Genomic DNA, 18,982 nt, shown 5'->3' on the forward strand with positions numbered 1-18,982 from the left:
TGGGCTTCAACTTTGCTGGCAAGCCTATTATGTGGCACTTTATCAAATGCCTTTTGGAAGTCCATGTATACCATGTCAAACGCATTGCCCTCATCAACTCTCACTGTTACCTCATCAAAAAACGATCAAGTTAGTTAAACACAATTTGCCTTTAACAAATTCATGCTGGCTTTCCTTAATCCATACTTGTCTAAGTGACTTAATTTTGTGTCTCATTAACGTTTCTGAAAGCTTCCCCACTACCGAGGTTAAACTGACTGGCCTGTAATTGCTGGGTTTACCTTGCACCCTTTTTTGAGCAAGAGTGTAACATTTGCAATTCTTCAGTCCTCTGGCATCACCCCTGTATCTAAGGAGGATTAGAAGATTATTGCCACTACCTCTGTGATTTCCACCTTTACTTCTCTTAGCATCCTTGGATGCATCCTATCCGGTCTTGGTGACTTATCTACTTTAAGTACAGACAGCCTTTTTAATACCTCCTCGTGATTAAAATTTCGCCCATCCAGTATCTTTATTACCTTTTTTTGCGCAATGATTTTGGCAGCATCTTCCTTGGTGAAGACAGATGCAAAGTATTCATTTAGTTCATATGTAGGTCTCCTATTTGGTCCCTAAGAGGCTCCACCCTCCTCTTAGTACCCATTTACTATTTACATGCCTATTGAAGACTTTTGGATTCTCTTTTATGTTAGCTGCCAATCTATTCTCATACTCTTTCTTTGCCCCTCTTATTTTCTTTTTTTACTTTCCTTCTGAACTTTCTAATTTCAGTCTGATGCTATCGTATTCTCAACCTGATATCTGTCATAAGTGCTCTTTTTCTGCTTCATCTTACTCTCTCTCTTTTGTCATCCAGAGAGCTCTGACTTTAGTTGCTCTACCTCTCCGTCCAACCCCCCTCCCCTCCGGTGGGAATGTACCTATGTACCTCGACTGTACCTGAACCATCTCCTATTTAAAGGCGGCCCAATGTTCGATTACAGTTTTGCCGAGGAGCTCCTCTCGGAATCACAATGCGGATTTCGTCCCCTACAGGGCACAACAGACATGATCTGTGCAGTGCGACAGCTGCAGGAAAATGCAGGGAGCAGCGCCAGCTCTTATACATGGCCTTTTTCGATCTTACAAAGGCCTTTGACACTGTCAACCGTGAGGGTCTATGGAGCATCCTCCTCCGTTTCGGATGCCCCCAAAAGTTTGTCAACATCCTTCGCCTGCTTCACGATGACATGCAGGCCGTGATTCTTGCCAACGGATCCATTACAGACCCAATTCACATCCGGACCAGGGTCAAACAGGGCTCAGTCATCGCTGCAACCCTCTTCTCAATCTTCCTCGCCGCCATGCTCCACCTCACAATCAACAAGCTCCCCGCTGGAGTGGAATTAAACTATAGAACCAGTGGGAAGCTGTTTAACCTGCGCCGCCTCCAGGCGAGGTCCAAGATCACCCCAATCTCTGCCGTTGAGCTGCAGTATGCGGTCGACGCCTGCGTCTGCGCACATTCAGAGGCTGAACTCCAGGATATAGTCAATGTATTCACTGAGGCATATGAAAGCATGGGCCTTACGCTTAACATCCGTAATACAAAGGTCCTCCACCAGCCTGTCACCGCCACATAGCACTGCCCTCCAATTATCAAGATTCACTTCACGGCACAGCCCTCGACAACGTGCACCATTTCCCATATCTCGGGAGCCTCTTGTCAACAAAGGCAGACATTGATGCGGAGACTCAACATCGGCTCCAGTGTGCCAATGCAGCCTTCGGACGTCTGAGGAAAAGAGTGTTTGAAGACCAGTCCCTCAAATCTACCACCAAGCTCAGGGCTGTAGTAATACCCGCCCTCCTGTATGAATCTGAGGCATGGACGATGTATAGAAGACACCTCAAGTCGCTGGAGATATATCACCAATGATGTCTCCGCCAGATCCTGCAAATCTCCATGGAGGACAGGCAAACCACATCAGTATCCTCGACCAGGCTAACATCCCCAGTACTGAAGCACTGATCACACTCGATCAGCTTCACTGGGCAGGCCACATAGTTCGCATGTCAGATACGAGACTCTCCAAGCAAATGCTTTATGTGGAGCTCCTTCGTGATAAACGAGCCAAAGGAGGACAACGGAAATGTTATAAGGACACCCTCAAAGCCTCGCTTGTAAACTGCGACATCACCACTGACACCTGGGAGACCCTGGCCGAAGACCGCCCAAGGTGGAGAAAGTGCATCTGGGAGGGCATTGAGTTCTTCGAGTCTCAACGCAAAGAGCATGAAGAGGCCAAGCGCAGGCAGCGGAAGAAGCGCACGGCAAACCAGCCCCACCGATCCCTTCCCTCGACGAATGTCTGTCCCACCTGTAACAGGGTCTGTGGCTCTCGTATCGGACTGTTTAGCCATCAAAGAACTCGCTTTGGGAGTGGAAGCAAGTCTTCCTTGATTCCGAGGGATTGCCTATGATGATGATACAGTTTTGCCTGCCAATCTTTGACTCCAATTTACCTGGGCCAGATCTATTCTCAACCCACTTGCCCTCTCAGCAGCAAAGTTTCAAGAAAATTTCAGAATGTGTGCCTTCATTGGAGGCTAATTATTGACAGCAAAAACATATAAAAGAATGTCAGCACATTTTGACCCATTTGTGTAAGCTATTCCATAATTTTGCTAGAAATAACGTACCAGTTCAGTATCCTTGAAAATTATTTTTTTGTATTTCAAAAATGTAACAAGTAATTTCTTTTGTTATCTTGTGTCCTTACTACTAGGGGGATCAAGGGGTATGGCGAGAAAGCAGGAATGGGGTACTAAAGTTGCATGTTCAGCCATGAACTCATTGAATGGCGGTGCAGGCTCGAAGGGCCGAATGGCCGACTCCTGCACCTATTTTCTATGTTTCTATGTTGATTTTTCGGGGGTTTCTCCCCTTTTGTTCTTTGGTCTTTCCTCACTAATCATCTTTCTATGCTGATTGGAGGAAGAATCCGCTCCCAGGTCGGTGCCAGTGCTAATTTACAACTGATCATTTAGATGTACAAGACTGTTTCCTGATTTTACTGTTTTCCAATTTCCCCTTCATTGTTCCATGTGGGAAAGCATTTTGTCTCCACTTGACAATTCCATACAGTGACATTAGAACATAAGAAAATAAGAACATAAATAGGAGCAGGAGTAGGCCATATGGCCCCTCGAGCTAGCTCCGCCATTTAAAAAGATCATGGCTGATCTGATCATGGACTCGGCTCCATTTCCCCGCCCGCTCCCCATAACCCCTTATCCCCTTATCGTTTAAGAAACTGTCTGTTTTTGTCTTAAATTTATTCAATGTCTCTGTTAGGTTCAGAATAACTCCACAAGACTGTATACTGTAAGCTCAAACTGTTGTGACTTTGGTCTCTTTAATGTAACTCCAGAGTGAGGAAGCAGCATGGTAGACTGCCTGTTATACCTGCTTGCCCGGGGTGTGCAGGTGACCCTTGGGTCTCCAACAGCTGCGCCCGCTGGTGGCAAGTCTTAGACACTAGTAAAGTTTACATACATAACATCACTCCCTCTCTTTCCCTCCCCGCCCCCCCCCCCCCCAAAAAGTCTTAGATACAAGTTATTTACAAGTTGAGGCAATCCGGGGCTCCACGTTCATGGGTTGATCACCTGAGTTGAAGTCCTGGCATGGGAGAGTTGATCAGATCATTGCTGCACTGCAGCGCGGCTGGTCTAATCGGACTGTCAGGCATGGTTAGTTCATCCTTGTGGTTGACAGCGAGGTCAGTTGCTGGTAAGGTGTGTGTTGGTGGATCAATGATGGTAATGTCCTCTTCAAGCTGTTCTTGGTTGTCAGTGATCGCAGTTGGTCTGATCCAAATGCTTTCTGCACGTTTGTCCATTCAAAAGTTTGACAACAAACGCTCTATTCCCCTCCATGGCTAAAACAGTGGCAGCAACCCATTTGGGACCATGACCGTAATTAAGATCAAACACAGGGTCATTAACCTCAATGTCATGCGATATGGCCGCACGATCGTGGTACACGTTATGCCGGTGATGCCGGGTTTCTACATGATCATTGAGATCCGGGTGGACTAAGGAGAGCCTAGTTTTGAGTGCTCTCTTCATTAACAATTCTGCAGGGGGAACACCAGTAAGAGAGTGGGGTCGCGTCTGGTAGTTGAGCAGAACCCGAGATAACCGGGTCTGCAGGAAACCGTGTGTCACTCGTTTCAAGCTTTGCTTGATAGTTTGGAATGCCCTTTCTGCTTGACCATTGGATGCGGGCTTAAACGGGACAGATCTGACATGCTTGATGCCATTGCAGGTCATGAACTAGTTGAATTCCGAGCTGGTGAAACATGGTCCATTGTCACTAACAAGGACGTGTGGCGAACATGGCCCAGCAGTGGACATACATGACATTATTATATATTCAATCCATTTAGATTAAGCGTCCACTCCTACAAGGAAAATCTTTCCCAGAAAGGGGCCAGCAAAATCTACGTGGACTCTGGACCACGGTTTGGAGGGCCATGACCACAGGCTCAGGGGGGCCTCCCTTGGTGCGTTGCTCAACTGTGAGCAAGTGTTACATTGGTGTACGCATGACTCAAATTCTGAGTCAATGCCGGGCCACCAAACGTGCGATGATAGCCTTCATCATGACTATGACTGTGTAGGTCGCGCATAAACGTTTCCCTGCCTTTTTTTGGCAAAACCACACGATTCCCCCATAGGAGACATTCCGAATGGATGGACATTTCATCCTTACGTCGGTAAAACATAAGAACATAAGAACATAAGAATTAGGAACAGGAGTAGGCCATCTAGCCCCTCGAGCCTGCTCCGCCATTCAATAAGATCATGGCTGATCTGGCCATGGACTGAGCTCCACTTACCCGCCCACTCCCCGTAACCCTTAATTCCCTTATTGGTTAAAAATCTATCTATCTTTGACTTGAAAACATTCAATGAGCCAGCCTCAACTGCTTCCTTGGGCAGAGAATTCCACAGATTCACAACCCTCTGGGAGAAGAAATTCTTTCTCAACTCGGTTTTAAATTGGCTCCCCCGTATTTTGAGGCTGTGCCCCCTAGTTCTAGTCTCCCCTACCAATGGAAACAACCTCTCTGCCTCTATCTTGTCTATCCCTTTCATGATTTTAAATGTTTCTATAAGATCACCCCTCATCCTTCTGAACTCCAAGGAGTAAAGACCCAGTCTACTCAATCTATCATCATAAGGTAACCCCCTCATTTCTCGAATCAGCCTAGTGAATCGTCTCTGTACCCCTTCCAAAGCTAGTATATCCTTCCTGAAGTAAGGTGACCAAAACTGCACGCAGTACTCCAGGTGCGGCCTTACCAATACCTTATACAGTTGCAGCAAGACCTCCCTGCTTTTGTACTCCATCCCTCTCGCAATGAAGGCCAACATTCCATTTGCCTTCCTGATTACCTGCTGCACCTGCAAACTAACCTTTTGGGATTCATGCACAAGGACCCCCAGGTCCCTCTGCACCACAGCATGTTGTAATTTCTCCCCATTCAAATAATATTCCCTTTTACTGTTTTTTTTTCCCAAGGTGGATGACCTCACACTTTCCGACATTGTATTCCATCTGCCAAACCTTAGCCCATTCGCTTAACCTATCCAAATCTCCTTGCAGCCTTTCTGAGTCCTCTACACAACCCGCTTTACCACTAATCTTAGTGTCATCTGCAAATTTTGTTGCACTACACTCTGTCCCCTCTTCTAGGTCATCTATGTATATTGTAAACAGTTGTGGTCCCAACACTGATCCCTGTGGCACACCACTAACCACTGATTTCCAACCGGAAAAGGACCCATTTATCCCGACTCTCTGCTTTCTGTTCGCCAGCCAATTCTCTATCCATGCTAATACATTTCCTCTGACTCCACGTACCTTTATCTTCTGCAGTAACCTTTTGTGTGGCACCTTATCGAATGCCTTTTGGAAATCTAAATACACCACATCCATCGGTACACCTCTATCTACCATGCTCGTTATATCCTCAAAGAATTCCAGTAAGTTAGTTAAACGTGATTTCCCTTTCATGAATCCATGCTGCGTCTGCGTGATTTCGTCTTGCATTTACCCGGGAACAGCCAACCAGTTCCCATTAAGGACGCAGCTTTTTACTAGTGATAGGACAGGGTCCTGGCTAATCCAGGTCCTGACCTGGTGAGCCGTGACGGGTGACCCCCTCGCTCTCAAAAATATTCATTACAAGAAACAAGTCTGCGGGTTGTGCTATTTCCACCCCGGTGGTGGACAATGGTAGCCGACTGAGGGCATCAGCACAGTTCTCGGTGCCCGGTCTGTGGCGGATTACATAGTCATACGCAGATAATATTAGTGCCCATCTTTGGATGCGGGATGAAGCATTGGTGTTAATACCTTTGCTTTCTGAGAACAGCGGTTTGTGGTCGGTTTCGAGCTCGAACCGGAGTCCAAATAGATATTGGTGCATTTTCTTAACCCCATATACGCATGCTAATGCTTCTTTCTCAACCATACTGTAGGCTCTTTCAGCCTTAGATAAACTTCTGGACGCATTTGCAACTGGTTGCAGTTTTCCTGACACATTGGCTTGCTGTAGCACACAATTTGCACTTTGGAAGGAAAAAGTGACGAGAGGCAATATAAACTAAATGGCACAATTTTAAAGGGGATGCAGGAACAGACCTGGGGGGTTCACAGACACAGATCTGTGAAGGTGGCTGAACAAGTTGATACAGCTGCTTTTTAAAAAAAAAAAATTTTGGCTTAAAAATAAAGCGTGCAAAAGCATCGAAATTATGCTAAACCACTGGTTAGTCCTCAGCTAGTGTATTGTGTCCACTTCTGGGTGCTATACTTTAGAAAGGACGTCAAGAACTCCAAGATGTTGCAGAGGGAATCTGCTAGAACAGTGCCAGGGATGAGGGGTTTCTGTTATATGGAGAGAACAGAGAAGGTGGTATTGTTCTCCTTGGACCAGAGAAGGTTAAAGGAAGATATAATAGAGGTGTTGAAAATGTTGATGGATTTTGAAAGAGTTTGACTGGGAGAAACTGGCAGCAGGATCGGTAACTAGAAGATTACGATTTAAAATAATTGGCAAAAAAGCCAGGGGGGTGGGGGCGGCGGTGGGTGGAGGGGAAGGGGGAGATGAGTTTGTTTACTCAGCAAGTTGTGATGATCCAGGAATGCATTTCTTGAAATGGTGGTGGAAGCAGATTCAATAGTAACTTTCAAAAGGGAACTGGATCTCAATTTAAAAAGGAGCTGTGAGGAAAGAGCAGGGGAGTGGGACTAATTGGTAGCTCTTTCAGAGACCCAGCACAGGCATGAATCCGCTGAATGGCCTCCTTCAATGCTGTATGATTCTATAACCAGTAATTTGTCATTTACTTGGTTAAATTGAAAATCTTTTATCAGTTACTACTGGGTTTATTTAACTGTTTATCTGAGTACTAATTTAACTCCATATACTACACTAAGGGCCCAAAATTCCACATTAACTTTTTTTGAGGCAGTTGTAGAGGTACGTTCAATTTTTTAGTGGCCCGACTGCGCCAAAAAAAAGTTCCAAGTTTCGCCGGCATAACCTTTCATTTTGGAGCGACGCAGATTGTCGTTAAGCTCTGTGGGTGGAGCTGAAGGTCTGCGCCGGAAAACTGAGGTTGCCAGGGTAACGAAGGACACACTGAAGGGCTGAGGCACAAATAAAGCATTTCCCCTTTGTAAAATAGATCGCTAAATGAGACTTGGGACAACAGACTGAAATCTCAATATATCAAACAATCTAAAATTCCTGTATTCCTTTTTAGCATTTATAGATTTTTTTTCAGCTCTGCAGTGCCAGTGCCACTGCAATCCCGGGCCACAGGTGCCGTGTCTTCAGCTCTGCTAAAACGGCGTCTTCTCTGCGCTGATTTTCTCTTCTTTGCGCCAATTTTCTTAAGTATAGGTAAGATTTTTCAGAAGGTTGCAGTGAAGCGTTTTTGAAAAAATCGTACTTGGCCAAACTCGCTTAAATGGCCAGAAATGGCACACCCGGCAGGTTACACCCCCAGAAATGTCCAAAAAATCGGAAACTAAAAAAAATCGGACGTAAGTACTTTAGGATGGCGCAGAAACTTTGGTGAAACTTGCAGATTTTAGTCTGCTCCAAAAAAACAGCGTAGGCCAAGAAAATGGTGCAGAATGGTGGCGAACATTCAGTCCAAAACCTGTACCTAACTTACCTATGAGAGCAAAATGCAACCTTAATAATGGTGTAAAACTTATTTTGCAACATGAAAATGGAATATATATTTGTCTAAAATTTGTGAATTTCAGAATGTTGTATGGAAAGTTTTAGGTATCCTGCAACTAAAATCCACTTACCAATACAAATTTTAACAACCCACTTTGTCACGTTTTTAAGTTTGAAAAGCATCAAGCCTTTGAAAAATTATTTGAATGAATTAAAATATCTGATCCACAATATGAATAAACTCTCACATCAATACCCAAGTTGGTCTTTCACATTAGCACATGGAGTTGTTCCAGGGTGCAACTGAGCTACACACACAAACCACATCATTAGAACAGACCCAGGGGTAAGTGAGCTCCCAGATAGTGCAACTTCACCAGAAGGAGGTAAGATTTTTTTTTAAAGTCCTACTAACTGTGGAGGAGTACATTGTCTTAAAAGTATATGTGAGCTTCCATTCTCCTTGATCATCATAGCCATATCAAAGAGCTGGATATTCTTTTCTTGACAACTAAATAGACCAATAGACTTCCAGTGCCTAAAGTCACTTTTACCAATGTTTGTATTTATGAAAAAAGTTTTCAGAATTTTGCCATGTACAATAAGTTGGCTACTCCAGCTCAATAGCAACAATCAGACACAGTACAAGCAATGGGCCCAAATTTCCCCAGGAGTTGCTCCGTTTTTTTGGGAGCAACTTGATTTTTCTGGAGTATCTTTTTAGTTGCAATTCTGGCCACTTAATTTACGCCAGTGTAAGTGAGTTAATTAGGTTTTTTTTTAATTTTGTTTTTTTTCCAAAAGGGGGCGTAACCAGTCTCTTGCACCTGTTTTGGCCATTTAAGCAAGTTTAGCCAGCTAAAAGTTACTCCAAACTAACTTAGGCCAGCGTAAGTGGACGCTTTTGTACGTTCAGAAAAACCTTGCGGTGACTTAAGAAATCAGCGCAGGCAGCCAGAGATGGGGGGGAAGGGGACCTTACAAAGCACTAAACACCTTCACAACAACATTAAAGAAGCATAAATACATTTAAAGCACCAAGCACTAAACAAAGCAGTACATTTGCACCAAGCACTAAACAAAGCACAAAAAGTAATAAGCAATTAATTAACAAATAAAAAATAGAAGGAACCCTGCATCTAAAGCCCCAAGACCAAAGTAATAAGCAATCAATCAATCAGTAAATATCAAATAAATAGAAGTCCTACCTTAGGGAACGCAGGGGGCCGCCTATGAGGGAGCCCATTCGACCAGGGCTAGGGACGGCGTGCTTCCCACAAAGCCTGCAGCGCGCGCACTCAGATTTGGCCTGCCAGGATTTAATGCACATACGCACAGACTCTAGCGTGCATGTGCAGAGGTCCCAGCACTGTTTTCAGCGCCGGGACATGGCTCCGCCCCCAATCCACTGAGCATCGTTACGCCACCACCAAGGAGAGGCTGGGGAGTGGCCAGAATCGGGAGGAAGATTTTCAGCGCGCTTGGAGGCGGACAAAAGCGCGCCGCACCTCGGGGAGGGTGCCAGAAAAAGAGGTTGGGGAAATTTGAGCCCAAAGTCTCCAGGGTCAGGTAATCAAGCTAATATGTAAAATGAACAGCTCAATTTTGCACTGTACCACTCCTTGGGAACTTCTCTTCTGGCACATTTTCAATACAATTAATTAAGCAGGTCAATTCTAGGACAGAGAAGAAAGGTTACAGATTTTTCAATGCTTGTTTTGAGCTCGGCACGATACCTAAAGCTTTCCATCTAACATTCTGAATTTAAAAGGACCCCTTGATAAATAAAATGTTCATACAATTGGGGTTGTGACTGCAGATTTTGAAAATCTTACCACCAATCAAATTATGAAGAGACAATAGTAAGAGACATCGTAAATTAAAAAGGCTTGATTTTAGTTGTAAGGCTGACCTTGGACATTAGGATTGTTTGCAAATAAAGTCTTAAGTTTGTGATTGGACTGGAACCTAATGATTTATCTTATGAGGTAAATAAAAATATATATTACTTTTGGAAGAGTGATGGGCAGGGAGGGGAAGAGAGGTTATGTCCAAGGTATTTGAGATGATGAGTTAAAATTCCAGTCATCTCAATGGCTTGAATTCAAGTCTTGCCACTGGCAGTCCACTGGTATTGACTTGTGCACACTAAAGTGCATCTTTTACAAACAGGAAAACTGTACACTACTGAGACATTTTATTAGGTTACTCTTGCCCTATTTATATTGATTTGAACTGGATATTATCATTGTTTAGAATTGTTAATGTGTAAATATAATTCTCTTTGCAAGATTGATTTGATTTGATTCTATATGAGAAAACAAAACTTGGAAAGTATCAGCTTGGAGATGCAAGGTTGAAAAGATGACCAAGTACTGTAATTATTTCTGATGTGTGTGGATTGTTCAAAAATTCTATATTGTGGGACAAAACCTTCACTTGTATACAGAAAAGCTTGTTTACTTACCAAAAGACTCACAACCAGCATGTAATATATTCAGTAGTCTTGGGGAATTTTCTAATTGAAATAATATTATTTTTCTGTTGCAGTTTATTTAGCAGCATGTGGAGAAACACTGAACATTGACTTCTCTTTGCCTTTCAATGACTTTGTTCCTGAAACTTGCAACACAAAATTTTGTTTGAAGGTATGTTCCACTTTATTTAGATTGCTATTCAGCAACAATCTTTTAATATTGGAAATATGGTGTAACGTGTAACATGGCAACAAAACAGCCTCAGACCACCAGAAACATTGTTAAATACTGTTTGAATAGTAAGTTCAGTGCTTTTACTTCAAGCATCGCAAAATTTAAGTTGCTCATGTTTTTTTAGGTAATCCCAGGAATAATTTGAATATATGAAGCCAGAGTCCATTGATGTGTTTATTATATAAATCTTTTTTTTCATCTTTTTTTCTGGATTTTATGATCTAACTATCGGGCAGATAATAATCATCAGCCACTACTTAAGTAACTAATAATCTATGGACACCTGCACGACAATTATTAAATATAAACATTTGCAAAATGTTCCTAGACTATATGTTCTCATAAAACACGAAGATGTACATTTATTTTATTTTAAATCCTCCAGTATGTGTTTTGGTAGATAACACATCCACATACTAAAATGGACATGTGAGCAAAAACCTTATTATTTATAATTTAATCTATTACTGTTAGATGAGTAGGAATTTGAATATTAGTATTTTTAAGTATCACTTTTAAAAATTCAATTTCTAGGCGGTAATCTCACAGCCTAGATGGCCTGTTGGACTGCCTTTCAGATTTTAATGTTCGAAAATAGTTGAGGGGAAAGTTGGCACTTCAGATTAAACACTCTAGCCGCCTGGATGTTGCTAATTTCCTCAGTATTTGCAAGACAGTCTGTAAGGGGATGGTTTGTTCATCTTCCACTATGCTTCAAGGAAGATTTATTCCAAGTATAAAATTTTAATCGTGTCTGGTAGGTGCCTCTGGACTAATGTTGCTGCAATGAAGTAGGAGGGAGCAGGACCCCTATATTGTTTTGCCTATCATGGGCGCAGTGCCTTTTAGGCCTGTGTTGGGCTGGTTCTCTGTTGGGCTGGTCCTCTGTTTATACTGCTTGCCTCGAGCCTATTCCCACTAAATGGCTGACCACCCAAATTCCCTTCCTGGCCCTCATGTTAGCTGATATTGTTCATGGGTCTCTCTCCTCAGGTACTGTTCCCCTCCCCTTCAAATCTGCTGTCATCTATCCCTCAAATAAAACAATCCTTGACCCCTCTGTCCTTGCAGACTAGCACCCCATCTCCTACCTCCCGTTCCTCTCCAAAGTCCTTGAATATGCTGTCCCCTCCAAAATCCATGCCTACTTTCCCGGAATTCCATGTTTAAATCCTCCAATCAGTTTTCTGCCCCTGTGACAGTACTGAAATGGCTCTTATCAAAGTCACAAATTACATCCTATGTGACAGTGGCAAAGGTAATCTATCCCACCTCATCATTCTCAACCTGTCTGCAGCCTTAGACACGGTTGACCACACCGCCTCCTCTGCGCCTCTTTTCCGTCGTCCAGCAGGGTGGGCCCACACTCCAATCTTATCTATCCAGAGAATCACCTGCAATGGCCTCTCTTCCTGTTCCTGCACTGCGACCTTGAGTCCCCTGAAGGATCTATCCTTGGTCCCTCCTACTTCTCTTCTACATGCTGCCCTTCGGCGACCTCATCCCAAAACACTACTTCGGGTTCCACATATACGCTAATAGAGTGGAAAAGGGAGAACCAGTGGATGTAGTGTATTTGGACTTTCAAAAGGCTTTTGACAAGGTCCCGCACACGAGATTGGTGTGCAAAATCAAAGCACATGGTATTGGGGGTAATATACTGACGTGGATAGAGAACTGGTTGGCAGACAGGAACAAGAGAGTCGGGGTAAACGGGTTCTTTTCAGAATGGCAGGCAGTGACTAGTGGAGTGCCACAGGGCTCAGTGCTGGGACCCCAGCTCTTTACAATATACATCAATGATTTGGATGAAGGAATTGAGTGTAATATCTCCACTATGACACTAAACTGGGTGGCGGTGTGAGCTGTGAGGACACTAAGAGACTGCAGGATGACTTAGACAGGTTAGGTGAGTGGTCAAATGCTTGGCAGATGCAGTATAATGTGGATAAATGTGAGGTTATCCACTTTGGTGGCAAAAACGCAAAGACAGAATATTATCTGAATGGTGGCAGATTAGTAAAAGTGGAGGTGCAACGAGACCTGGGTGTCATGGTTCATCAGTCATTGAAAGTTGGCATACAGGTACAGCAGGTGGTAAAGAAGGCAAATGGTCTGTTGGCCTTCATAGCTAGGGGATTTGAGTATAGGAGCAGGGAGGTCTTACTGCAGTTGTACAGGGCCTTGGTGAGGCCTCAGTTGGAATATTATGTTCAGTTTTGGTCTCCTAATCTGAGGAAGGACGTTTTTGGTATCGAGGGAGTGCAGCGGAGGTTCACCAAACGGATTCCCGGGATGGCTGGACTGACATATGAGGAGAGACTGGATCAACTGGGCCTTTATACACTGGAGTTTAGAAGGATGAGAGGGGATCTCATAGAAACATACAAGATTCTGACGGGACTGGACAGGTTAGATGCGGGTAGATTGTTCCCGATGTTGGGGAAGTCCAGAACCAGGGGACACAGTCTTAGGATACGGGGTAAGCCATTTAGGACTGAGATGAGGAGAAACTTCTTCACTCAGAGAGTTGTTAACCTACCGCAGAGAGTTGTTGATGCCAGTTCGTTGGATATATTCAAGAGGGAGTTAGATATGGCCCTTACGGCTAAAGGGATCAAGGGGTATGGAGAGAAAGCAGGAAAGGGGGACTGAGGGAATGATCAGCCATGATCTTATCGAATGGTGGCAGGCTCGAAGGGCCGAATGGCCTACTCCTGCACCTATTTTCTATGTTTCTATGACACCCAGCAATGTCTCACCACCACCGCTCTTAGACTCCTCCACTGACTCTAAATTGTCAGAATGCTTGTCTGACATCCAGTGTCTTCCCAATATTTAGTTGGAGGAAATTAAAGGCCATTGTCTTCAGTCCCCACCACAAATTCTGTTCCTTAGCCACTGACTCCATGCCTCTCCTTGGCAACTGTTTGAAACCTTGGTGTCATATTTGAGCCTGAGATGAGTTTCCGACCACATAACCGTGCCATCACTAAGACCGTCTATTTCCACCTCTGTAACATCACCCGACTCCACGCCTGCCTCAGCTTGTCTGCTGCTGAAACTCTCATTTATGCCTTTGTTACCTCGAGTCTTGACTATTCCAACGCACTCCTAGGCGGCCTCCTATCTTTCACCCTCCATAACTTATCCAAAACTCTGCTGCCCGGATCCTAACTGGCATCAAGTCCCGTTTGCCCATCACCTCTCTGCTCACTGACCTACATTGCCTCCCAGTTAAGCAACACCTCGATTTTTAAATTCTCATCCTTGTTTTCAAATACCTCCATGGCCTCTCCCCTCCCTATCTCTGTCATCTACTCTAGCCGTAGAATCCTCCGAGATTCTCAGCGAATACCATCACCTGTAAGTTCCCCTCCAAGTAACACACAATCCTGACTTGGAAATATATCATCGTTCCTTCATCGTCGCTGGATCAAAATCCTGAAACTCCCTCTGTAACAGTACGGACTGTCGCGGTTCAAGAAGGCAGTTCACCACACCATCTCGAGGGCAGTTCGAGATGGGCAATAAGTGCTGGCCTTGCCAGCGATGGCCACATTCCAGGAATGAATGGAAAAAAAAATATCTGCACTCCTCCAATTCTGGCCTCTTGCGCATCCCCGATTTTAATCACTCCACCATTGGTTGGCTGTGCTTTCAGCTGCTGAGGCTCCAAGCTCTGGAATTCCCTCCCTAAACCTTTCTGCCTCTCTATCTGTCTTTCCTCCGATATGACGCTCCTTAAAACCTACTTTTACTTTAATCGTTTTTAGTCATCTGCCCTAATGTCGCCTTTTGTGGCTCGGTGTCAAGTTTTGTCTGATAACATTCCTGTGAAGTGCCTTGGGACGTTTTACTATGTTAAAGACACTATATAAATGCAAGTTGTATTGCTTGGATGGAGATGGAATAGGTTTGCCCTCCTGCCACCTCTGTCTCATTTATTGTTTGTGGCAAACTCTACCGTTTCAGCATCTAGAAAATCTCATTAATGAGTCTACAATCATATTAACATTCTGAAGGCCCTTTCTCCATGCTCCCCTTTATGGGACAATCCTGTAGTGCATCCTTCAGTGGTATTTAAGGGTTTTTACTGTTGGCAAGGTTTGGCCATTTCCCATCTTTTAGAGGGAGAAATGGTTGTAAATTTTTGCTTTTTTACAATCCCAGTTTTTTCTCTTTCCAAGTTTGCCATTTCTTGTACACATCAGGAGTCTCTAGAAAGATTTCTGTGACGGTGTTGACTTTTTATTTGTTACTGTTTCTGAAGATTAGTTAATCTCAGAGCTCCTATTCTGTTTTACTTTCAGTGGAGCTGGTGAGCTGATCATGTTTGTCAAAATCATCCCCACATTGCTTGAAAACATTTCAGGCAAAGATTGGGAGGTTATGTGCAATCATGTTCCAGAATGTCTCCATGTGATCATCGAAATTAGGAGAAACAAGATCATTTATAGGATCTACCACATTTGTCCTAATGGAAGTCCCTCTAGTTGGAAATTGATTAACTTGCTTCTTTTGTTGTGGGTCAATGTATTCTGGTCTTTTGGGGTTTGGTTAATATGCCTTCACGCTCCACCTGGGACAAGAGATTATGGAAAAGGTTCAATCTGTCTGCCTGTGCTGATAGTCTGGATGATGTTAAAGATCATGTGACAACATTTCTTTCTCAACCAACACCATCAAAAGTTGTCTAAACTAGTTATTAAATTTGTTTGTAGGAACTTGCCATGCATTTGTATTTTCTTACATAACAATGCTCTGTAATTGAAAATAATTTGCTCTGTGAAGTTCTTTGAGATGTTAGATGTTGAGATGTTATTTTTGATATATAAATACAATTTAAAAAATAAGTTGCTTAGCAAACATATTCCTATCTAGGTGCAACATTTTATGTAACGTTTTACATTTACAGGCAGAAAATATGGATTTACGTTTATTTCTCCCAGACTGCCACCCTAGTAGGTATGCTGCTGTTACATTGGTAAATGGTTCCCAGCCCAACAAAGTAACTCAAGCATCAACTTCAAATGAGACTCAAGTGAGTCACAAAACCAGAAAATTTAAATGGCGCAATGTTACCCAGCCAGAGTAAGTATCCACTCTATGTCTGTAATTGTTTAACCTACTGAAAACTTATTTTTATGCAATTCAAATAACCCTTCTGCAACTTTTTTTTGTTTATTCAAAGATTGTTGTGAACTGGGGCTGTGTCCATTTTTTGGATTTCGCTGCTTATTTCTGCTGTTTCCCCTCCCTTGCAAAGGTTGCCTGCAATCCCAGAAAATAACTAAAGCACAGATTTGCTATGTTAAGTTTACAAAAAAAACATCCGGCTTTAGGTTTTTTAGTATCCTATACTTTTGAGTTTGGGATTCTGCACTAGTTTTATTTTATAAACAATGCTTGTTGCTTGCTGTTGTGAAAACTCTTGTTGTCAGAGAAGTTTAAAGAATTAATGGAAACTTGGATTCGGGGGTCGGTATAAAACTGTCAACTAGATATTTCCAGTTGTAAAATTTTCAGAACAGAAAAGGAGAAAAAAGGAGAGTTTCGTATGATACAAAGATACTGTTACAGCATAAGGAACATTTTCATTGATGCCGGTATTCAGGTGGAGTACTGTCTATTCAGTTCAGAAATAATAAGGGATCTGTTACCATATTGAAGAGCACATATTATAGATTACCAACTAGTGGGGAAGTCATTGAGGATGAGATTTGCAAGTTTTAGAGAGGTTTGCTGTAGTAACAGTTATTATAATGAAAAAATGTAACTATCCTGAAATAGATTAAAATAAGAAAAATTGTGATCAAAACAAACTGGTTATAGGTTAGAAAGGAGACCTAAGTGACATGAAGTTGCGAGAAAATTTTTGAAATAGTGGCCATAATGCCATGCAATACACATTGTTCAGAAAAAATAAAGAAAACATGAGTCTAAGCTAAAGGTGCTCAACTGGAAATGAGCTAATTTTAGTGGAATAAAAGGGACGTAGCCTAGATTAATAGCAGATCAAACTGAGCCAACAGTGGATGATATTTAAATATGTAACAGATGAACTATAGGTTAGGTACATTCCAATTACGAGTAAAGATAATGGGCCTGATTTTAACTTCTGGCGGAAACTGGGTGGGGGTCAGTGGGGCCGTTAAAATGAGGGCAGTGACTTACCCCCTCTGATCCCATTGCTGTATTGCGAGCTGCTTTTATTTTAAAAAAATGGGAAGGCTTTTATAAGAAATGAGGATAATGAAAGGAGGGATGGGACTGCTTAGAAAGTAAAGTGCCCATCCTGTACTTAAAAGTAAGGAAATTATGAGATCCGAAATTCGGAATGTTCTGGAATCCGGATACCTGGCCAATCCGTGGTGGGGTTGTCCGGAATCCGGAAAATATTCCGGAATCCAGACATTTTTTTTAAACCGAATTAACCGCTGAAAAATAATTTTAAAATAAAAACTTTAACTTACCTTTTTGCCGGTCTTCAACGCGGGTTTTCCCCAGGCACCGATCCTTGACCCGGAACCCCTGACCCCTGACCCACAGCCAGTGCGACTGAATCTGTAACTGTCTAACCCCCCTCCGCCCGCCAGACCCCCAGCTCCCCTTACCTCGGCCTTCCACTCCTTATCTCGGCCCAGACATTTCCGGTTTCAGGACGTCTGAAAGACGTTATGAAATCCGAAGATACTCGAAATCTGGAATGGCCTTGGTCCCGAGGTTTCCGGATTTCCACCGCTCCACCTGTACTAAGTTACACAGGGCAACATGTATGACCACCATAAATTATTATGACATTTCCTATATATGTTGCAACCTACAATTGTTTAAAGATATCTTGAATCACTTACCTTTGCACTTCTCTTGAGGTTGCACATTTAAAATATTTCTCCAGCTTCTCTGGGTTTGCAACTCTGCAATCACATGTACCTCACTCTTTTGCTGACCTATATTTATTAATGGGAGGGTCTCTGCAGAGCGTTTGTCTGTGTGGTCACAACATTTACTCTGACCTGCAGATCTTTATTTGCAAAATGGAGTTTGCGCTATCTAGAAAGTCTCCATTTTGCTAGAAGTTGTACACTGAACAGCTGGATTGCCCGTACTGTATTTTTTTATATACTGGTTAAGTGGCTGTTAAGCTAGTTTACGTATATTATTGCTATTGTATTGGCCACTCAGTTGTGGATTTGTTTTAGGAACATAGGAACAGGAGTAGGCCATTTAGCCCTTTGAGCCTGTTCCACCATTCAGTGAGATCATGGCTGATCTGGGACCCAACTCCATATACCTGCCTTTGCCCCATATCTCTCAATACCTTTGGTTAACAAAAATCCATCAATCTTAGATTTAAACTTGCCAATTGACCTAGCATCAACTGTTGTTTGTGGAAGAGTGTTCCAAACTTGTACCACCCTTTGCATGCAGAAGTTTCCCAACTTCACCTGGCTCTAACTTTTAGGTTATGTCCCATAGTCCTAGACTCCCTAAACAGCAATGCTCCCCCTAAAGGCCGTGCACAGATCGTGAGGTCCCGTGCAGGCCGCTCACCAGCTGATACTGCTGGAAGACATACCCTGCAAGCGCAGTCACACAGCAAATTTAAAGGATCCGCACAAGGGAAAAAAAATTAGAGGGAACATTGCCTACCAGTTCCCCTTAATATCTTGAAAACTTTGATCAAATCACCCCTTAACCGTCTAAATTCCAGGAAGTACAACGCTTATTTGTGTAACCTCGACATAATTTAACCCTTGGAGCCCAGGTATCATTCTGGTAAATTTACACTGCGCTCCCTCCAAGACCAATATATCCTTCCCAAGATGTGGTGCCCAGAGCTGACCGCAATAGTCCAGGTGTGGTCGAACCAGAGTTTTGCATAGCTGTAGCATGACTTCTACCCCCTTGTATTCTAGTCCTCTAGATATAAAGGCCAGCATTCCGTTAGCCTTTTTGACTATTTTCTGTACGTGTCCATGACATTTATGATATATGTACAGGAGTAGGCCA

The 18,982-nt window shown here is 43.1% G+C and overlaps 1 protein-coding gene across 1 annotated transcript in view; it reads left to right on the plus strand.

Annotated features, from left to right (window-relative positions):
* kiaa1109 (KIAA1109 ortholog) overlaps positions 1 to 18,982 on the plus strand; it is a 523,818-nt gene that overhangs the window by 144,333 nt on the left and 360,503 nt on the right. Inside the window, exons 17-18 of the mRNA XM_070862493.1 lie at positions 10,806 to 10,903; positions 15,885 to 16,060. Of these exons, the coding sequence (XP_070718594.1) occupies positions 10,806 to 10,903; positions 15,885 to 16,060 (274 nt within the window). The remainder of the gene's footprint in view (positions 1 to 10,805; positions 10,904 to 15,884; positions 16,061 to 18,982) is intronic.

This window comes from Pristiophorus japonicus, chromosome 2, assembly GCF_044704955.1.
Source record: "Pristiophorus japonicus isolate sPriJap1 chromosome 2, sPriJap1.hap1, whole genome shotgun sequence".
NCBI lineage: Eukaryota > Metazoa > Chordata > Chondrichthyes > Pristiophoridae > Pristiophorus > Pristiophorus japonicus.